Here is a 21,502-nt window from a genome sequence, read left to right as displayed (position 1 = left end):
AACCTGGACTGGCGACTCGTTTCATACATGATAGTATACATGTTTCAATGCCATTCTCCCAAATCTCCCCACCCTCTCCCTCTCCCACAGAGTCCATAAGACTGATCTATACATCAGTGTCTCTTTTGCTGTCTCGTACACAGGGTTATTGTTACCATCTTTCTAAATTCCATATATATGTGTTAGTATACTGTATTGGTGTTTTTCTTTCTGGCTTACTTCACTCTGTATAATAGGTTCCAGTTTCATCCACCTCATTAGAACTGATTCAAATGTATTCTTTTTGATGGCTGAGTAATACTCCATTGTGTATATGTACCACAGCTTTCTTATCCATTCATCTGCTGATGGACATCTAGGTTGCTTCCATGTCCTGGCTATTATAAACAGTGCTGCGATGAACATTGGGGTACACATGTCTCTTTCCCTTCTGGTTTCCTCAGTGTGTATGCCCAGCAGTGGGATTGCTGGATCATAAGGCAGTTCTATTTCCAGTTTTTTAAGGAATCTCCACACTGTTCTCCATAGTGGCTGTACTAGTTTGCATTCCCACCAACAGTGTAAGAGAGTTCCCTTTTCTCCACACCCTCTCCAGCATTAATTGCTTGTAGACTTTTGGATCACAGCCATTCTGACTGGTGTGAGATGGTACCTCATTGTGGTTTTGATTTGCATTTCTCTGATAATGAGTGATGTTGAGCATCTTTTCCTGTGTTTGTTAGCCATCTGTATGTCTTCTTTGGAGAAATGTCTATTTAGCTCTTTGGCCCATTTTTTGATTGGGTCATTTATTTTTCTGGAGTTGAGCTGTAGGAGTTGCTAGGTTTTAATCTGCTCACTTTCTATTTCTTCATGATTTAATCTTGACATGTTACATGTTTCCAGGAATGTGTTTATTTCTTTTTGGTTTTTCACTTTCTTAGCATACAAATGTTCATAGTAATCTTTAAGGAACTATAAGCTATAAAAAGATTAATTCTGTAGTATTTATAATGATACTATTTTTGGTTTTATTATATTAGTCTTCTCCCTTTTTGTGCTAGTTAACTAGCCTAGCTAAAGGTTTGTTAATTTTTTATTTAAAAAAAAATGCTTACATCTGTTGATTTTTAAAATTGCTTTTCTAGTCTTCCTTTTTCTCATATCTGCTCTAACCTTTATTATTTCCTTCCTCCCACTTAATTTGGGTTTAGTTTATTTTCTTCATTCCTTGATGGTTGTCAAATTCAGTGGTTACTTGAGATCTTAAGGCAGTAAAATGAATGAAAACTCCAAGACTCTATCTTATTAACAATAATTTTTTCTGACATAAAAATATAACTATAAGCATATCTGACATCTTTACAATATCAGTCTTCTTTTCATGTGGCAGTAAAACATCATCAAGATATAAGTTCTCCTTACCAAATCTCAAAATAAAACAAAAATCATGTGGTTATAAATGCTAGTGTGAAATCACTCCTTTGGTGTGGGTCAGGGAGGGTTGAGACATGATGAAACCAAGTTTTATTATTCAGTACTATAAAAGCATCTACAATGGGGACCATATAAGAATATTATGAACAAAGGCTTGGTTTGAAATTAACGATTTTAAGTGCTCCTTGTACAATGATCGAAAGGTACAATGCAGAATGGTTAATCCTGCTATACTCACCTGACACTGGGGGATGACTTGCTGTTAGTGCTGCTTTCTTCTGACACAGATCTGTAACATCGATAATGTTTATTTTTAAAAAGTGAGAAATTTTAAAAATCTTAATCAAGTGACTATTTGAATGAAGAATGTTCTTCAGAGAAATAGAGTGATTCACTAAATAAAATGTCTCCCTTCCAGGGAAATAAGACCAATAAAACAACTACCATCTCAATATTAGGAGAAATGCCACCAGCCATCTCGCTATATCGACCTAATCTTCTCATTCTCATTTCACATTTACTCAAATATTTATGGTATAAGCCCACATATTTGCGGGCAGGCCCCTTGATTCTGTGGTAATCCTAACTCTCACCCAAATTAAGCCAAAACCATCAAGTAGCAGTCCAAAATTTCAGCTTATTTTCTATACATTTCTATAGATTTCTTTCATCCTCTCATAACACATATTCATGTTCTCTTTACATCAATTCCAAGAAGGTAAAACTAGAGATAAATACCTCTGTGGGAAAATATAGTAAATTATGAATAGGGGTTCAATAATGATGCTTAAATTGTTGTGCAATGGATTACAGATAATATGATAATGTCATTTATTAATTCGGTGTACCCAGTTTATGATAAATTGAAAAGCTATTATCTCACATTTTATACAGTTACAGAGAATAATTTTAAGAACATAAAGATTAAACCCTTTGCTCAAGGTATCATAGTTATCAAGATATGCAATATTTAGGAGTTGAAGCCAGGTTTTCTGAGACTAAACATAATTTTCTCCCCATTTCATGATGCTTCCTCCTCTCTAACCTGATTAACATGAACTACACATGTAATTTCTAGTTGAGAAATGACTTGCCCAATCAGCAGTATAAAGAATTAGGAAAATAAATATTATGCAGGCATATTCATAGATCTTATCTCTAGTGGAGTGGGGTATTTTAATTAAGTTATTTACCTCTGGTCTGAGGCTCTATATGTTTAAAATTTATTTTTAAATGCAGTGTTATTATTTATTCTCATGAAGAGAATTCTCTCGTGTACAATATGACCACATAGACAGAGTCTGGATTAAAAGCTTGCCTGGTGGCTCAGATGGTAAAGAATCCACCTGCAATGCAGAAGACATGGGTGAGGAAGACACCCTGGAGAAGGAATGATAACCCCATCCAGTATTCTTGCCTGGAGAATTCCATGGACAGAGGAGCCTGTGGTCTACAGTCCATGGGGTCGCAAAGAGTCAGAAACAACTGAGCGGAAACTATCATATTGGATTAAGAGGCTGAATAAATCTCCACCATACCCTCGGCACCCATCCTCCTCAAGTAATACTGCTGGTAAAATGTAGTAAAACCAGAAAAAATATGAAGCACACCAAGCCAGTTTGAAATGTATCAGTGTGCCTCTCCTCATATCGCTTTACCTATAGTCTTAGCATATTCTAGATGAACCATGAATACTTTTTTCTTGACTTATTTATTTGATAAGAATAAAACATATATACCTTTCACTTTCAAGTTCTCCTTTGTAGCACAGCTCTCTTATTTTATCTTGCTTTATTATAAGAGCAGCAGCAATGATGAACACAGGTATAGAAATGTAGAAAACGAGTTGAAGTCTGTGTTTTGGATGACCAAGAGATCTTTCCTTCAAAAAACTTTTACCTTGAATGGAAAATATCATTTCAAACTGATCAGAGATTTTATTAACCAAATGAAATGGTGCAAAGCTATCATTACCAACCATATTCCCAAACACTAAACAATTCATTCATTTAGACTGTGAATATAATAAAATCTGAAAACCTAAACTAATATATTAAATGAGCTTTACGGATGTTTCTGTGTTTTCAAACTTCTACCATATGGTGATTTCCTTGACTGAAGGCATTGTTCTTTAATGGACCGCGTATTTAACACCTGCAAGTATTTCTTCAATTCTGTTCTGATACAGGGTTTCTGAGGCTCAAACATATATATCAAAAAGAGTATTGGGATTTTACCTGTATGTGAGAATTAAATCTGGGGTGTGTGGCATTTGGGCTTCTCTGGTGGCTCAGATGGTAGAGAATTTGCCTGCAATGCAGGAGACCCGGGTTCAACGCTGGGTCGGGAAGATCCTCTGGAGAAGGAAATGACTACCAATTCCAGTATTCTTGCCTAGAGAATTTCATGGACGGAGAAGCCTGGGGAGCTACACTAAATGGGGTCACAAAAAGTTGGACACAACTGAGCACCTAAAATTTTCACACTTTATGTGGCATTTTTCTTATATTACTAGATTTTTTTCTAAAAATTAGAAGTACTCTAAATAACTTATTTAACTAAGTTCTTTAATCAAATATGTGGCAATAGGAAATTGTTAAAATGACTCTAGATTTTATAGAATGCATGGCTAAATCTGCTTCTGACGCATTTCTGATTGACAAGTGCTAATATTTACATTTTCCTCATCTGTTCTTATAGATTCTCAGCTGACATCTGTATTCACCTTCCTGGAGTCCTAATGTATTGAGTCCTACTTTCTTCATAATTTGTTGGCTTGCTTCCTTTTATTTGATATGAACTCTTCAGCAATGTGGGAGTCCTGGGTTCAATCCCTGGCTCAGGAAGATCCCCTAGAGAAGGGAATGGCTACCCACTCCAGTATTCTGGCCTGGAGAATTCCATGGACTATAGTCCATGGGGTCGGAAAGAGTGAGACACGACTAAGTGACTTTCACTTCACTTCACTTCTTGCTCTATCACTTCTTAGCCACATGGAGGAGCTGACAGTCAGAAGAGCAACTCGCCAGCTACAGTGTGGATGATCACTGAGGCTCAAAATTCTCCTCTTAGGCTAGCCCCAATTCTTCTCCTTTTTTCCCATGGTTTTTAAAGAGAGTTCACAGTAGGAGCAACATTTTATTTTTCAGTCAGCTCTGTGCATGTGCCTGGGGTTCCCGGTATCTTCAAGATAAAAATCACATGATATTTGTAATTAGACAAAGAATCAGATGAAGAGATCTCTAGTTGTAACCGGCAGACTGATTCTCAACCTCATGTGTAGTCTTCTGGGTAATCATGGAGATCACGTGATTATTTTGAAAATGAATAAGGTATGAAAGTGGCCTTGAAAGTGTAAGTAGGGTTTCCCCAGATCAAAAAAAAAAAAAAAGGTCTTTCTTTCCCTTTTACTATCTAGTTTTAATGAGCACTATGTACTGATACCTGCCAACAAAGACTATTTTCTATAAATTCTTCTTTCAGCTTGAGATCTTCATTTAATTAATTACTCTGAGTCTCCAGTTCCCATGGGTTAAACTAGTCCCCAACAATCTGCCTCAAGGATTCTACCTCCTTTCAAAGATACCTCAGGGCATCCAGTCATTTAACTATTCAGTTCAGTTCAGTTCAGTTCAGTCACTCAGTCGTGTCCAACCCTTTGCGACACCCTGCAGCATACCAGGATTCCTTGTCCATCACCAACTCCCGGAGTTTACTCAAACTCATGTCCATTGAGTCAGTGATGCCATCCAACCATCTCATCCTCTGTCATCCCCTTCTCCTGCCTTCAATCTTTCCCAGAATCAGGGTCTTTTCAAATGAGTCAGTTCTTCACATCAGGTGGCCAAAGTATTGGAGTTTCAGCTTCAACATCAGTCCTTCCAATGAACACTCAGGACTGATCTACTTTAGGATGGACTTGTTGGATCTCCTTGCAGTCCAAGAGTCTCTCAAGAGTCTTCTCCAACACCACAGTTCAAAAGCATCAATTCTTCGGCACTCAGCTTTCTTTATAGTCCAACTCTCACATTCACACATGACTACTGGAAAAACCATAGCCTTGATTAGACGGACCTTTGTTGGCAAAGTAATGTCTCTGCTTTTTAATATGTTGTCTAGGTTGATCATACCTTTCCTTCCAAGGAGTAAGCATCTTTTTATTTCATGGCTGCAGTCACCATCAGCAGTGATTTTCGAGCCCAAAAAAATAAAGTCTGCCACTGTTTCCACTGTTTCTTCATCTATTTGCCATGAAGTGATGGGACTGGATGCCATGATCTTTGTTTTCTGAACGTTGAGCTTTAAGCCAACTTTTTCAATCTCCTCTTTCACTTTCATCAAGAGGCTCTTTAGTTTTTCTTCAATTTCTGCCATAAGGGTGGTATCATCTGCATATCTGAAGTTATTTATATTTCTCCCAGCAATCTTGATTCCAGCTTGTGCTTCATCCAGCCTAGCATTTCTCATGATGTACTCTTCATATAAGTTAAATAAGCACGGTGACAATATACAGCCTTGACGTACTCCTTTCCCGATTTGGAACCAGTCTGTTGTTCTATGTCCAGTTCTAGCTGTTGCTTCCTGACCTGCATACAGGTTTCTCAAGAGGCAGGTCAGGTGGTCTGGTATTCCCATCTCTTTCAGAATTTTCTACAGTTTATTGTGATCCATACAGTCAAAGGCTTTGGCATAGTCAATAAAGCAGAAATAGATGTTTTTTGGAAACTCTCTTGCTTTTTTGATGATCCAGTGGATGTTGGCAATTTGATCTCTGGTTCCTCTGCCTTTTCTAAAACCAGCTTGAACATCTGGAAGTTCATGGTTCACATATTGCTGAAGCCTGGCTTGGAGAATTTTGAGCATACTAATTCACCGCTTTTCACTTCCTCCCTTTTATTTCCCCCAAATGTCTCAGCCTTTATGACTCAAGGGTTTAATTGTCATATCAAACTTCCAAAAACACAGATGTGACCCTAGCAAACTTCATGGGTAAATATCAGGTATAAAGGAGCCAGCATCCAGCAGCAGCAACTCCCAAAACTTTCCCCCCTTCTCCTCCAACTCCACACTACATTCAGATGGGTGACAGAAAAACAAGATGAGAAGTTCTGTGTAGACACAAGATTGCTCATAAATAGTCATTTCACTTTTGCATTGTTAACTACACAGTTACATGATTATCTAGTTTCTCCAGGCAGCTATTCTACCATCAATAAATTCCAGGTTTACTTAGAATAACCGATGTACACTAAAGAGTGTATGTGCTCTGTCACTCTCGTGTCCAGCTCTTTTGCAAGCCTGCCAGGCTCTCCTGTCCATGGAATTCTCCAAACAAGAATATTGGAGTGGGTTGCTGTGCCCTCCTCCAGAAGATCTTCCCATCCCAGGGACTGAATCCACTTCACTGGGCCACAATGAGCTCAGATCTTGCTCAAGTAATATTCTAGGTGTTTCTGTGAGGTGTTTTCAAATGAAATTAATATTTAAATCAGTGTGTGTTAGTGGCTCAGTTTTCTGATTCTTTGTGACCCCATGGACTGCAGCCCACCAGGCTCCTCTATCCATGGGATTTCCCAAGCAAGAATATTGGAGTAAGCTCCCATTCCCTTCTCTAGGGGATCTTCCCTACCCAGGGATTGAACCCAGGTCTTCTGCATTGAAGATAGAGTCTTTACCATCTGAGCTACCCAGGAAGCCCAACATTTATATCAGTAGACTGAGTAATGCAGTAGCTTTCTTTAATGCAGGTGGGCCTCAATCCTGGAGGTCTTAGTTAAACAAAAACACTGATCCTCCAGTGAAGATTCTTCCTGCTTGAGCTGCCCAAACTGAGACATCAGCTTTGCTTGACCTTCAAGTCTGCGGCCCTTCACACAAAAACTGCACCATCAGCTCTCCTCGAGCTGAGTTTACTGACTCTGTAGATCTTGGAATCTATCAGCCTCCAGAATCACATGGGCCAATCAATTCCTTCTAAAGCTTCTCCTCCTGTACCGTCAATGGCCCCATTTCTCTGGAGAATTCTGACTAATACAGATTTTGGTTCCAAGAAACAAGATGTTGTTATAACACATACCTAAATATGTGGAAATGGCTTAGGAACTCATAATAGATACTAGCTAGACGAATTTTGAGGCACACTGTGGAAAACACCTAGATTAATCTAAAGAGAAGGCAGGAAGAGAAGGGGATGACAGAGGATGAGATGGTTGGATGGCATCACAGACTCAATGGACATGAGTTTGAGCAAGCTCCAGGAGTTGATGATGGACAGGGAAGCCTGGCATGCTGCAGTCCATGGGGTTGCAAAGAGTCAGACATGACTGAGCGACTGAACTGAACTGACTGAATATGAAGAGATTGTTGGTGGAAATATGGAAGGTAAAGGCAACTCTGGTGAGGGTTCAGAGGCTAAAGAGGAGAGCAGGAGAGAAAGCCTACATCTTTTTTAGACAATACAAAGATAATCATGAATGGAATGCTGGTAGAAATATTTACATGAAAGTTGTTTCTGGTGATATTTTAGACAGAAAAAAAAACAATGGATAAGAAAAAGCATTTATTTCCAATATTCTGGAAGGTGCGTCATAGAGGATCCTGCTGTGATGTATGTCAGATAGTGTTTTGCCTATGTTCTCCTCTAGGAGTTTTATAGTTTCTGGTCTTACATTTAGATCTTTAATCCATTTTGAATTTATTTTTGTGTATGGTGTTACAAAGTGTTCTAGTTCATTCTTTTACAAGTGGTTGACCAGTTTTCCCAGCACCACTTGTTAAAGAGATTGTCTTTAATCCATTGTATGTTCTTGCCTCCTTTGTCAAAGATAAGGTGTCCATAGGTGCGTGGATTTATCTCTGGGCTTTCTATTTTGTTCCATTGATCTATATTTCTGTCTTTGTGCCAGTACCATACTGTCTTGATGATTGTGGCTTTGTAGTAGAGCTTAAAGTCAGGCAGGTTGATCCCTCCAGTTCCATTCTTCTTTCTCAAGATCGCTTTGCCTTTTTGAGGTTTTTTGTATTTCCATACAAATTGTGAAATTATTTGTTCTAGCTCTGTGAAGAATACTCTTGGTAGCTTGATAGGGATTGCATTGAATCTATAAATTGCTTTGGGTAGTATACTCATTTTCACTATATTGATTCTTCCAACCCATGAACATGGTATATTTCTCCATCTATTAGTGTCTTCTTTGATTTCTTTCACCAGTGTTTTATAGTTTTCTATATATAGGTCTTTAGTTTCTTTAAGTAAACAAATGGGACCTAATTAAACTTAAAAGTTTCTGCACAACAAAGGAAACTATAAGCAAGGTGAAAAGACAGCCTTCAGAATGGGAGAAAATAATAGCAAATGAAGCAACTGACAAACAACTAATCTCAAAAATATACAAGCAACTCCTACAGCTCAATTCTAGAAAAATAAATGACCCAATCAAAAAATGGGCCAAAGAACTAAATAGACATTTCTCCAAAGAAGACATACAGATGGTGAACAAACACATGAAAAGATGCTCAACATCACTCATTATCAGAGAAATGCAAATCAAAACCACAAGGAGGTACCATTTCATGCAAGTCAGAATGGCTGCGATCCAAAAGTCTACAAGCAATAAATGCTGGAGAGGGTGTGGAGAAAAGGGAACCCTCTTACACTGTTGGCGGGAATGCAAACTAGTACAGCCACTATGGAGAACAGTGTGGAGTTTCCTTAAAAAACTGGAAATAGAACTGCCTTATGATCCAGCAATCCCACTGCTGGGCATACACACTGAGGAAACCAGAAGGGAAAGAGACATGAGTACCCCAATGTTCATCGCAGCACTGTTTATAATAGCCAGGACATGGAAGCAACCTAGATGTCCATCAGCAGATGAATGGATAAAGAAAGCTGTGGCACATATACACAATGGAGTATTACTCAGCCATTAAAAAGAATACATTTGAATCAGTTCTAATGAGGTGGATGAAACTGGAGCCTATTATACAGAGTGAAGTAAGCCAGAAAGAAAAACACCAATACAGTATACTAATGCATATATATGGAATTTAGAAAGATGGTAACGATAACCCTGTATACGAGACAGCAAAAGAGACACTGATGTATAGAATAGTCTTTTGGACTCTGTGGGAGAGGGAGAGGGTGGGGAGATTTGGGAGAATGGCATTGAAACATGTATACTATCATGTATGAAACGAGTCACCAGTCCAGGTTTGGAGAATTCTCAGTCTATGAATTTTGCAAAAAAAAAAGGGGGGGGGTGGATATGTTCCAAAATATGGACAGAAAAATCATCTGATAAATAGATTGTGCATGTGAACCATCTCAGGAGAAGAGAGGAATAAGGATGAGATGATATCAGCAGAAACACTGCCAGGTCAGACCAAAGGGAACAGCACAGGGCCATAGAACCAACTGGCTGCGAATATACTTTATCCTTCAAGAAAAGAGAAGAATGACTCAGAGATCATCAAGGCTTCCTCTCCCATCATGGAGCCAGGAGCTGTCTCTTCCTCAGTTTTGACCAGCCAAGCTCCGTTGCCCAGTGGCTCAGGGGCAGTTTACTCCAAAGAGCTGTATGGATGGGCCTCTGTCCAGAGCTGAAGAGGTAGGGCAGAAGCTACTGCAGCTGGGTTATGCTCCCACCCCAAAGGCTCTGGAGGACAGAACATCAAAACTAAGAGGGTTATTCTCCAACCTTAACATCGAATGTAATTTGCCTTGCTAAGTTTTATTTGTATTTCCTGAGACCTGTCACCCTTTTCTCCTTTCCAATTTCTCCCTTTAGGAACAAGAATGTCTATTGTATGCCTCTCTATCCACCGTTGTTTTTTTCCTGATGGTCCAACTCTCACACCTGTACATGACTACTGGAAAAACCATAGCTTTGACTAGATGGACCTCTGTCAGCAAAGCAATGTCTCTGCTTTGTAATACACTGTCTAGGTTTGTCATAGCTTTCCTCCCAAGGAACAAACGTCTTTTAATCTCATGACTGCAGTTACCATCTGCAGTGATTTTGGAGCCAAGAAAATAAAATCTGTCACTGGTAACACTTTTTTCCCTTTTATTTGCCATAAATTGATTGGACCGAATGCCATGATCTTAGTTTTTTGAATGTTGAATTTCAAGCCAGCATTCTCACTCTCCTCCTTCATCATCAAGAAGCTCTTTAGTTTCTCACTTTCTGTGATCAGACTGGTATCATCTGCATATCTGAGGTGGTTGATATTGGCAATATTGATTCCAGCTTGTGATTCCTTCTATTCTTCTAGGATTTCACATGATATACTCTACATAGAAGTTAAATAAGCAGGGTGATAATATACAGCCTTGTTGTATGCCTTTCACAGTTTTGAACCAATGGATTGTTCCATGTCTGGTTCTAACTGTTGTTTCTTGACACACATACAGGTTTCTCAGGAGGCAGGTAAGTTGGTTTGGTACTTCCATCTCTTTAGGAATTTTCCACAGTTTGTTGTGATCCACACAGTCAAAGGCTTTAGTGTAGTCAGTGAAGTAGAAGTAGATATATTCCTGGAACTCTGCTTTCTCCATGATCCAACGAATGTTGACAATTTGATCTCTGGTTCTTCTGCCTCTTAGAAACCCGGCTTGCACATCTGGAATTTTCTCAATTTACATATGGTTGAAGCCTAGCTTGAAGGATTTTGAGCATAACCTTACTACTTACTACCACTTGAAATGAGCATAATGCTATGATAGTTTAGGCTCTTATGAGGTCATTTTTTTTTCACTGGGACCTGTTGTACATAAGAACCTGTGTGTGCCCTCTAGAGTGGAGGTTCTGTTTCCCCCAGTCCTATGGAATCACTGCAATCAAACCCCACTGGCCTTTAAAGCCAGATGCTCAGGGAGTTCCTCCTCCTGATGACAGACCCCTAAGCTGGGGACCCCCGTGTAGGCGCTCATAACTTTCACTTCTGTGTAATAAGTTCTGTGATATAATTATTTTCCAGGTTGTGGGTCACCCACCCAGTAGGTATGGGATTTGATTTTATCACTATTGCACCCCTCCTACTGTCTCATTGTGGCTTTTGCTTTGCACTTGGATGTAGGGTATCTATTTGTATGTTCCAAAATTTGTTTTCAATGGCTGTTCAGCAGTTAGTTGTGATTTTGGTGCTTTTGCAAGAGCTTATGTCTTTCTACCAAGTCATCTTGTCTCTGCCTCCTTTTTCTTTTTCCTTTGTCCTTAATCTTATTTCACTTGCTCATAGAGTGCTGAGGGCAGAGGTCTTGCACCCTACACTTCAGACCTAGTGTGAAAATGTTTTGCTGACATCTCTGCTGAGTGTGTAGAAGTATTGAATAATACAGCATTGCTTATTTAAAACTTGTTAACAGAGCATACCTTAAAAGTTCTCCATACAAGAAAAAAAAAAAAAACTATAAGTATGCTGACAGGTGTTAGCTAGACCTACTCTAGTGACGACCTACATCATTTTACAATGTATAAAATATCAAATCATTATGTTGTACCCCCTGAAACTAATATAATGCTACACATCACTTATATCTTAATAAAAAATATTTTGAATTGGGTATGGTGGAGAAGGAGCTGGAAAAACACATATGGAGATGAAATCTCAAATGTCTGGGTTGAGATAAGCAAGTATCTAAATCAATTACACATTTTTGTTTCCTAAATTAAAAAAAAAAAAATTGTCTGCCCAGAAATGATATGGACCTAACAGAAGCAGAAGATATTAAGAAGAGATGGCAAGAATACACAGTAGAACTGTACAAAAAAGATCTTCACAACCCAGATAATCATGATGGTGTGATCACTGACCTAGAGCCAGACATCCTGGAATGTGAAGTCAAGAGGGCCTTAGAAAGCATCACTACGAACAAAGCTGGTGGAGGTGATGGAATTCCTTTGAACTATTCCAAATCCTGAAAGATGATGCTGTCAAAGTGCTGCACTCAATATGCCAGCAATTTGGAAAACTCAGTAGTGGCCACAGGACTGGAAAAGGTCAGTTTTCATTCCAATCCCAAAGAAAGGCAATGCCAAAGAATGCTCAAACTACCGCACAATTGCACTCATCTCACACGCGAGTAAAGTAATGCTCAAAATTCTCCAAGCCAGGCTTCAGCAATATGTGAACCATGAACTTCCTGATGTTCAAGCTGGTTTTAAAAAAGGCAGAGGAACCAGAGATCAAATTGCCAACATCCACTGGATCATAGAAAAAGCAAGAGAGTTCCAGAAAAACATCTATTTCTGCTTTATTGACTATGCCAAAGCCTTTGACTGTGTGGATCACAATAAACTGTGGAAAATTTTGAAAGAGATGGGAATACCAGACCACCTGACCTGCCTCTTGAGAAATTTGTATGCAGGTCAGGAAGCGACAGTTAGAACTGGACATGAAACAACAGACTTTTTCCAAATAGGAAAAGGAGTTCGTCAAGGCTGTATATTGTCACCCTGTTTATTTAACTTATATGCAGAGTACATCATGAGAAACACTGGACTGGAAGAAACACAAAATGGAATCAAGATTGCTGGGAGAAATATCAATCACCTCAGATATGCAGATGACACCACCCTTAATGCAGAAAGTGAAGAGGAACTAAAAAGCCTCTTGATGAAAGTGAAAGTGGAGAGTGAAAAAGTTGGCTTAAAACTCAACATTCAGAAAACGAAGATCATGGCATCCGGTCCCATCACTTCATGGGAAATAGATGGGGAAACAATGGAAACAGTGTCAGACTTTATTTTTCTGGGCTCCAAAATCACTGAAGATGGTGATTGCAGCCATGAAATTAAAAGACGCTTACTCCTTGGAAGGAAAGTTATGACCAACCTAGATAGCATATTCAAAAGCAGAGACATTACTTTGCCAACAAAGGTTCCTCTAGTCAAGGCTATGGTTTTTCCTGTGGTCACGTATGGTTGTGAGAATTGGACTGTGAAGAAAGCTGAGCGCCGAAGAATTGATGCTTTTGAACTGTGGTGTTGGAGAAGACTTTTGAGAGTCCCTTGGACTGCAAGGAGTTCCAACCAGTCCATTCTGAAGGAGATCAGCCCTGGGATTTCTTTGGAAGGAATGATGCTAAAGCTGAAACTCCAGTACTTTGGCCACCTGATGCAAAGAGTTGACTCATTGGAAAAGACTCTGATGCTGGGAGGGATTGGGGACAAGAGGAGAAGGGGACGACAGAGGATGAGATGGCTGGATGGCATTGCTGACTCGATGGACGTGAGTCTCAGTGAACTCCAGGAGTTGGTGATGGACAGGGAGGCCTGGCGTGCTGCAATTCATGGGGTCGCAAAGAGTCGGACACAACTGAGCGACTGATCTGATCTGAAAGATGGCAGTGTTCAGATAAAAATAACTACTGCTGGATTAGTTCTGGGCACACTACAGGAACAAACATGTTTTATCTATTCATTCAATTTCTTGATTGCTCTACAACACAATGAAGTTACATTTCCAGATTCATAGATTGTAACTAAAATGACTAGTGGGAGGAAAATTGAAAGTTTTAATAACACCTGTTGATCCCTTACAGTGAAGCAATGACTCTGTCACATTTTAGCAAGTAAATGTAGTAGCACACATTGCCCCAGCTCTTAAGTAATTTAGTTTCCAGAAGAGAATTTCAAATAAGCTTCTGAGTTTCTATGAAAATTTTAATAAAACCATATAAAATAAAGAGATTTTTGTTATCCTGATCAAACACAAACTAGTCTTTGCTCATCTATATGCATATTTAGCAAACAGAGCAAATGTAAATCTTTGCAAGTTCCATTCAGTCTATAAATTTCTTACTGAAGAAAAGAAGATCTAACTTGCCAAATGTACTGTCCACCTGGTACACAACACTGAAAGGGGTATGATTTGTTTTTCTGTGATATAAAGGTTTTCATAATGAAAATTCCAATCACTTTTAGTTTCCTCAAAATGTGCAGAAGCATTTAACAAGATTTTTTTTTTTTTTTTTACTTCACACCGTGGAAAGATATTGCTTCCTTAAACAAGTCTACAGGATGGTTGTAGTCTTTGCTGGAGATATATTTATCTCAGAGATACATAGTATTTCAACATAGAAGATATGTTGAAATATTCACAGTGCAGTGTGTGTGTGTTCAGTCATGGCTGACTCTTTGCGACCCCGTGGATGGTAGCCCACCAGGCTCCTCTGGCCATGGAATTCCTCAAGCAAGAATATTGAAGTGGGTCGCCATTTCCTCCTCCAGGGTATCTTCTTGACCCAGGGATCAGATCAGGGTCTCCTGCATTGGCAAGCAGATTCTTTTACCACCGAACCACCTGGGAAGCCCACGCTAAAATATTTACCTAATGTAAAATCTTATTTTTTAAAAGGCTGGACAAGAAGAAAATACTTCTCCAATGTTGAAATTCATGGAGGATAAGAATAGAGAAAAGAAAGCTCGCAATGAAATGGAAATTTATATGCTGCTTTTCCAAAGCAATCTGATGATCTGTGAAGAGGCCTTCAGAATTCCAGAAGAGGATGTACTGACTATGCCTTGGGAGTTCTATGATTTGCATAGGTTGTGACAACAATTCATACACTGAAAAAATGACTCATACTTTTGGAAATAAAGACTGCTTTGGAACTCAAAAAATGTAACCAGCAATGGGTAAGCAAGTTAGGAAGGACTTCCTCAGTTCCTTTTTTAAAACGGCAACTTATATGAAATTCAAATTAGATTTCACCAACTAAGATTACTTCTATGCTTTAAGCCATGTTCCCTGAAAAATAAATATTTAACATCCAGTGTGCTTCGGAGTGCATAAAAATGATGGGCATTTGAGACATGGATAGCCTATGTGATGAATTTAAATATTCAAAAGAGCTGACTGACAGAGAGGTGGCCTATCAGACCAAGCCTGTAGCATCAAAGTGATTGAACATGTTTGGAGAGCTGCAAAATATTAATAGTTTTTCCAAGCCTGAAAACCTGCTTTATCTAGTAAAGAAAACCCTTAGTATCCTATGCTCGGCTGCTTTTGTCAAGATACTTAGCATAATGCCATTACAATGAACTGATACAATTCAGTAAATCTGGGCTTGTTAAAACAAAGCTTCAAGTCAAAATGAATTTTACATTTGATTCTATTCCACTTTGCTACCACTTAAAAGAAGGATACCTTAAAGGCTGCAAGCAGTTCAGAAAAGTATAACTGGAGAATAAAACAAAAAATATGTGTGACTGTATTGTGGCACTGAAAGAAGCATGTCAGTGTTATTTTCATTAAATATGAGGGTATCTTTAGTTATTCCCGTTACATTTTTATTCTTTCTCCTTTCTAAAAATCTTACATTTATGTATTTTAAGAAAAAAGAAGATAGCCATGCAAAACTTAAATATCTAGTACAGGGCTTTTAAAAAGAGGTAAAGTAAATTGCTTGGAGAAGGCAATGGCACCCCACTCCAGTACTCTTGCCTGGAAAATCCCATGGACGGAGGAGCCTGGTAGGCTGCAGTCCATGGGGTCGCGAAGAATCGGACACGACTGAGCGACTTCACTTTCACTTTTCACTTTTCTTGCATTGGAGAAGGAAATGGCAACCCACTCCAGTATTCTTGCCTGGAGAATCCCAGGGATGGCGGAGCCTGGTGGGCTGCCCTCTATGGGGTCTCACAGAGTCGGACACGACTGAAGTGATTTAGCAGCAGCAGCAGCAGCAAAGTAAATTGCTGTATTATAGAATACATTATATTCTCATTATAAAGTATTGTTTTTGTTCATATATTGTTACTTTTAATTGGTTTTTCTATAAACTACTACTGATCAGCAATTAGTTCTATTGCTGTTTCACTTAAATAATAGCAATTTATATAACAACCTGGAGAAGGAAATGGCAATCCACCCCGGTACTCTTGCCTGGAAAATCCCATGGACAGAGAAGCCTGATAAGCTACAGTCCATGGGGTTGCAAAGAGTCAGACACAACTGAGCGACTTCACTTCACTTATATAACAAAAGTACACAATATAGAATAATATCAAATTTGAAATAAATACTGATTTTTTCTAAATATTTATGTGAAAATAATAATATATATAGTTGCTTGTTACATGTTAAATGATTATATTTCCTTTTTTGTGTGTGTCTACACACAGTCTGATATATCTGTATTTTAATTGTCTGAGAAGTTACTCCCCTATGTATGCCTCCCCTTGGTATTCAAGCTGCATATAAGCCTGCCCAGGAGTTCATCATTTATTTGACCCAAAAGGAAAAGGGGTGAAGGTGGACAGACATCCTCTTCTGAAATCAGGAATATCCTACAGTTGTTCCCAGTCTCATCCAGACCTACTTGATCTCAAAACAATACTCAGGAACCCTAGGGGTGGGGATATTCTCAAGGTAAAATTTTAAACTTTATGTTGGAGCCCCTACAATGCAAGAGAAAGGAGTGGCCTGAAAGATGACAATGATGACTAAACACCATTTTAAACCAAGCATATGTGAGACAATCCAAAGTGAATAATCTAGATTAACTGATCAAATTAGGTACACTGTAATTTCTTCTTTTCAAATTTCCTACTACTAGGTATAATTTTTGTTAGTAAATAATATCAACAGTGATACAGAAGGAGTACAAACTTAAAACTGTCTTAGTTTTTTAAAATCTTATGAGTAAATTAAAACCATATTTGTTGACATCAGTTGCTTTGCAATGTGGCTTGGAACCTAAACTTCATTTTCTTACGTATTGCCTTAGATTAACAAAGTTTTAAAGACACTAACCAGTTTTGTGCTGGTGTCCATCATCAACACTTCCAAACGCTTCTGGAAGTGGCTTGCAGTTAGGAGGCGCAAACCCCATCGAACAATGGCAATGGTTTAAATTATTGCATACCTGGAATAATTAGAAAATAGAACAATTTTTATGTACAAAGTTGGTTTTCCGTAGAGACCAATAAATATTCTATACTTACTGAGCAGAGAATTTATCTTAAATATATAAATTCAACAAATTGTCACAAATTTTACCTTGAAATTTCCTATATTGTAGAAAGTATATTGGCTTCTGTTGCCAAATCATTTTTAAAAATTCTTTCAACTCTCCACACAACCAGACCAAGATATTATCAGTCATCAATAACATGCCACTAATTATCATTTACTTCCTAACTTCACAGAAAAGTCTGGACACTAAATTAATGAACAAGACACTTCTAATGACCTTATTTACCAGTTCCTGCCTTTTCTCTGTAAAAATAAGATCATTTTGGTTAAATGGTAAACACAGTACCTATAGCATATCCAGCCCACATATTTACCAATCATTTTATATGTCCAGAATCATCTTAAATGTTTCTACATCTTCTCTAATAAACAGTTTGGCAATATTTCTCAAGAAAGTAAGATTGAAGCTGTAAGTTATAGACTGTTAAATCATACCAAGCAGCATGAAGATGATAAAAAATTACTCAGAAGGTTTCTTTAAATCTCCAAACTCTTGACTAAATTGTTCAAAGCATGTTACTTAAAATCACTGAAATTACTTAAATTACTTTAAAAACTGAAATTACTTACTCCTTTTGAATTACAATGAACAGCATTACTGCATATTGTAGTATTGATTTGGTATTTAACCTCTACACAGGAAAAGTTCAAACAATACTAAAACAAAGCAAAGAAATTGAAAAACAAATTCAGTCAAACTATCAAACTAGACTGTGCATATAGATAATACATGAGAAAAAAATCAAGGACTCATATTACCAACAATTGTCATAAAAATTCAAAACATAAAGTTATAATTGTCACAGCATTGAAATAAATATGAAATAAACTATGTGCCTTCATACTGTAAAAGTATAGTCATGTAAGAAGTTGAAAGTTTCATTTTCTTGCCATCTAGCACCAGAAGTCCTCTTAGAAAGAAAAACATCCAGAAAAATAATCTGGTTAGTCCTTTGAGTTTAATCATTATGTGAGGAGCATTTAAAAAAATACCCTTGGCTGTACCTGACACCATTATATCAAGATCTCGGTGGGCAGAGTTTAGACGATTACCATGAGCAGTTAGGGCTGAGAAATTTCACATGGGAGGTTGAGATAATAAAATCACGGGTATGAGGAGCAAATGAGGCATGTTACTATTCCATGTGGAGGAAAAAATGAGGAGAAAAGCAAAGCACAGATAACAGGAAACTATATGAGGTAATAGAATGATGAGAGACTCTCATGAGAGAGATGGCTAAATGGCCTTCTAAGAAAAGGAATGTTTAATGTGTACGTTTATATTGCCCTAATTCATGACATTAAATTATGTGACCTTTTCCAATACTCAGAATTTTTCAATAAAATCAATAGTTTACAAAAGAGTTTTGTTTTTCGCTGAGTTTTGCTTTTGGATCATAATAACAACAGGGTAGACAGAAAGAGGGGGATCAGAACTCAGAAACAGAGATTGGAGCTAATGTCATTTAGATTTCAAGAGGAGAGAGACCTCAGATCTTGTATGTGTCTGTATGTTTTCTTTCTTTTTTTTTTTTTAAATTTTACACTATTGTATTGGTTTTGCCATATATCAACATGAATCCGCCACAGGTATACACGTGTTCCCCATCCTGAACCCTCCTCCCTCCTCCCTCCCCGTACCATCCCTCTGGGTCATCCCAGTGCACCAGCCCCAAGCATCCAGTATCGTGCATTGAACCTGGACTGGCGACTCGTTTCATACATGATATTATACATGTTTCAATGCCATTCTCCCAAATCATCCCACCTTCGCCCTCTCCCACAGAGTCCAAAAGACTGTTCTATACATCAGTGTCTCTTAAATGTTTTATTATTTTTTTAATTTTATTTTATTTTTAAACTTTACAGTATTGTATTGGTTTTGCCAAATATCGAAACGAATCCGCCACAGGTATACATGTGTTCCCCATCCTGAACCCTCCTCCCTCCTCCCTCCCCATACCAACCCTCTGGGTCATCCCAGTGCACCAGCCCCAAGCATCCAGTATCATGCATCGAACCTGGACTGGCGACTCGTTTCATACATGATAGTATACATGTTTCAATGCCATTCTCCCAAATCTTCCCACCCTCTCCCTCTCCCACAGAGTCCATAAGACTATTCTACACATCAGTGTCTCTTTTGCTGTCTCGTATACAGGGTTATTGTTACCATATTTCTAAATTCCATCTGTATGTCTTCTTTGGAGAAATGTCTATTTAGTTCTTTGGCCCATTTTTTGACTGGGTCATTTATTTTTCTGGAATTGAGCTGTAGGAGTTGCTTGTATATTTTTGAGATTAGTTGTTTGTCAGTTGCTTCATTTGCTATTATTTTCTCCCATTCTGAAGGCTGTCTTTTCACCTTGCTTATAGTTTCCTTTGTTGTGCAGAAGCTTTTAAGTTTAATTAGGTCCCATTTGTTTATTTTTGCTTTTATTTCCAATATTCTGGGAGGTGGGTCATAGAGGATCCTGCTGTGATGTATGTCGGAGAGTGTTTTGCTTATGTTCTCCTCTAGGAGTTTTATAGTTTCTGGTCTTACATTTAGATCTTTAATCCATTTTGAGTTTATTTTTGTGTCTGGTGTTAGACAATGGCACCCCACTCCAGAACTCTTGCCTGGAAAATCCCATGGATAGAGGAGCCTGGTGGGCTGCAGTCCGTGGGGTTGCTAAGAGTCAGACACGACTCAGCGACTTCACTTTCACTTTTCACTTTCATGCATTGGAGAAGGAAATGGCAACCCATCCAGTGTTCTTGCCTGGAGAATCCCAGGGACAGAGGAGCCTGGTGGGCTGCCGTCTCTGGGGGCGCACAGAGTCGGACACGACTGAAGTGACTTAGCAGTAGCAGCATGGTGTTAGAAAGTGTTCTAGTTTAATTCTTTTACAAGTAGTTGACCAGTTTTCCCAGCACCACTTGTTAAAGAGATTGTCTTTAATCCATTGTATATTCTGGCCTCCTTTGTCAAAGATAAGGTATCCATAGGTGTGTGGATTTATCTCTGGGCTTTCTATTTTGTTCCATTGATCTATATTTCTGTCTTTGTGCCAGTACCATACTGTCTTGATGACTGTGGCTTTGTAGTAGAGCCTGAAGTCAGGCAGGTTGATTCCTCCAGTTCCATTCTTCTTTCTCAAGATTGCTTTGGCTATTCAAGGTTTTTTGTATTTCCATACAAATTGTGAAATTATTTGTTCTAGCTCTGTGAAGAATACTCTTGGTAGCTTGATAGGGATTGCATTGAATCTATAAATTGCTTTGGGTAGTATACTCATTTTCACTATATTGATTCTTCCAATCCATGAACATGGTATATTTCTCCATCTATTAGTGTCCTCTTTGATTTCTTCAAATAAGCAAGATGTGACAGATACTATGATATTATCAAAAAGTATTATATAAAAGTAAATTTGAATTTACTAGAGACTAGAGGCTAGAGACTCTCTTTCAAAAATATGTACATTAATTTTCCAGTGTAGCTCTTAGAATTAATAATTTCTAGGATAAATTAGAATCTTAAACTGTTGTTGGATATATTGTTTATAGAACTTTCTGAAAACATTCTATAATTATAGAATTATATTATTGTTATAGATATAAAACAATTATATTATTAATACTGTTTGCTTATTCTTATGTATAACATACATGATAACTGTATTGTACTATAGCAGAATATAATATTGTACTAATATTATTCAATTAAAACATTCATCTACCAATCAGAAAAAAAATCAAGAGTTGATCATAATAAGTTAAAAATTAATATAAATTTAGATATTCTACAGAAACAATCAATACAATTAAAGAAAGTTTTTCCAAAAACAATCCATCAGTTCAGTTCAGTTCAGTTCAGTTGCTCAGTCATGTCCAATTCTTTGCAACCCCATGAATTGCAGCACGCCAGGCCTCCCTGTCCATCACCAATTCCTGGAGTTCACTCAGACTCATGTCCATCAAGTCGGTGATGCAATCCAGCCATCTCATCCTTTGTGGTCCCCTTCTCCTCCTGCACCCGATCCCTCCCAGCATCAGAGTCTTTTCCAATGAGTCAACTCTTCGCATGAGGTGGCCAAAGTACTAGAGTTTCAGCTTC

The 21,502-nt window shown here is 38.1% G+C and overlaps 1 protein-coding gene across 5 annotated transcripts in view; it reads right to left on the bottom strand.

Moving 5' to 3' along the window:
* LOC100847151 (disintegrin and metalloproteinase domain-containing protein 5-like) overlaps window positions 1–21,502 on the bottom strand; it is a 147,975-nt gene that overhangs the window by 20,408 nt on the left and 106,065 nt on the right. For all 5 annotated transcript variants that reach the window (XM_059882369.1, XM_024986449.2, XM_059882366.1 and 2 more), the window contains 4 exons: window positions 17,971–18,057; window positions 17,179–17,290; window positions 3,156–3,315; window positions 1,655–1,705 (listed from right to left, as the gene is read on the bottom strand). In XM_059882369.1, coding sequence (XP_059738352.1) covers window positions 1,655–1,705; window positions 3,156–3,315; window positions 17,179–17,290; window positions 17,971–18,057 — 410 coding nt within the window. The remainder of the gene's footprint in view (window positions 1–1,654; window positions 1,706–3,155; window positions 3,316–17,178; window positions 17,291–17,970; window positions 18,058–21,502) is intronic.

The sequence above is a fragment of the Bos taurus genome, chromosome 27, assembly GCF_002263795.3.
Source record: "Bos taurus isolate L1 Dominette 01449 registration number 42190680 breed Hereford chromosome 27, ARS-UCD2.0, whole genome shotgun sequence".
Taxonomy (NCBI): domain Eukaryota; kingdom Metazoa; phylum Chordata; class Mammalia; order Artiodactyla; family Bovidae; genus Bos; species Bos taurus.
This window is presented reverse-complemented; position numbering and strand designations above follow the sequence as displayed.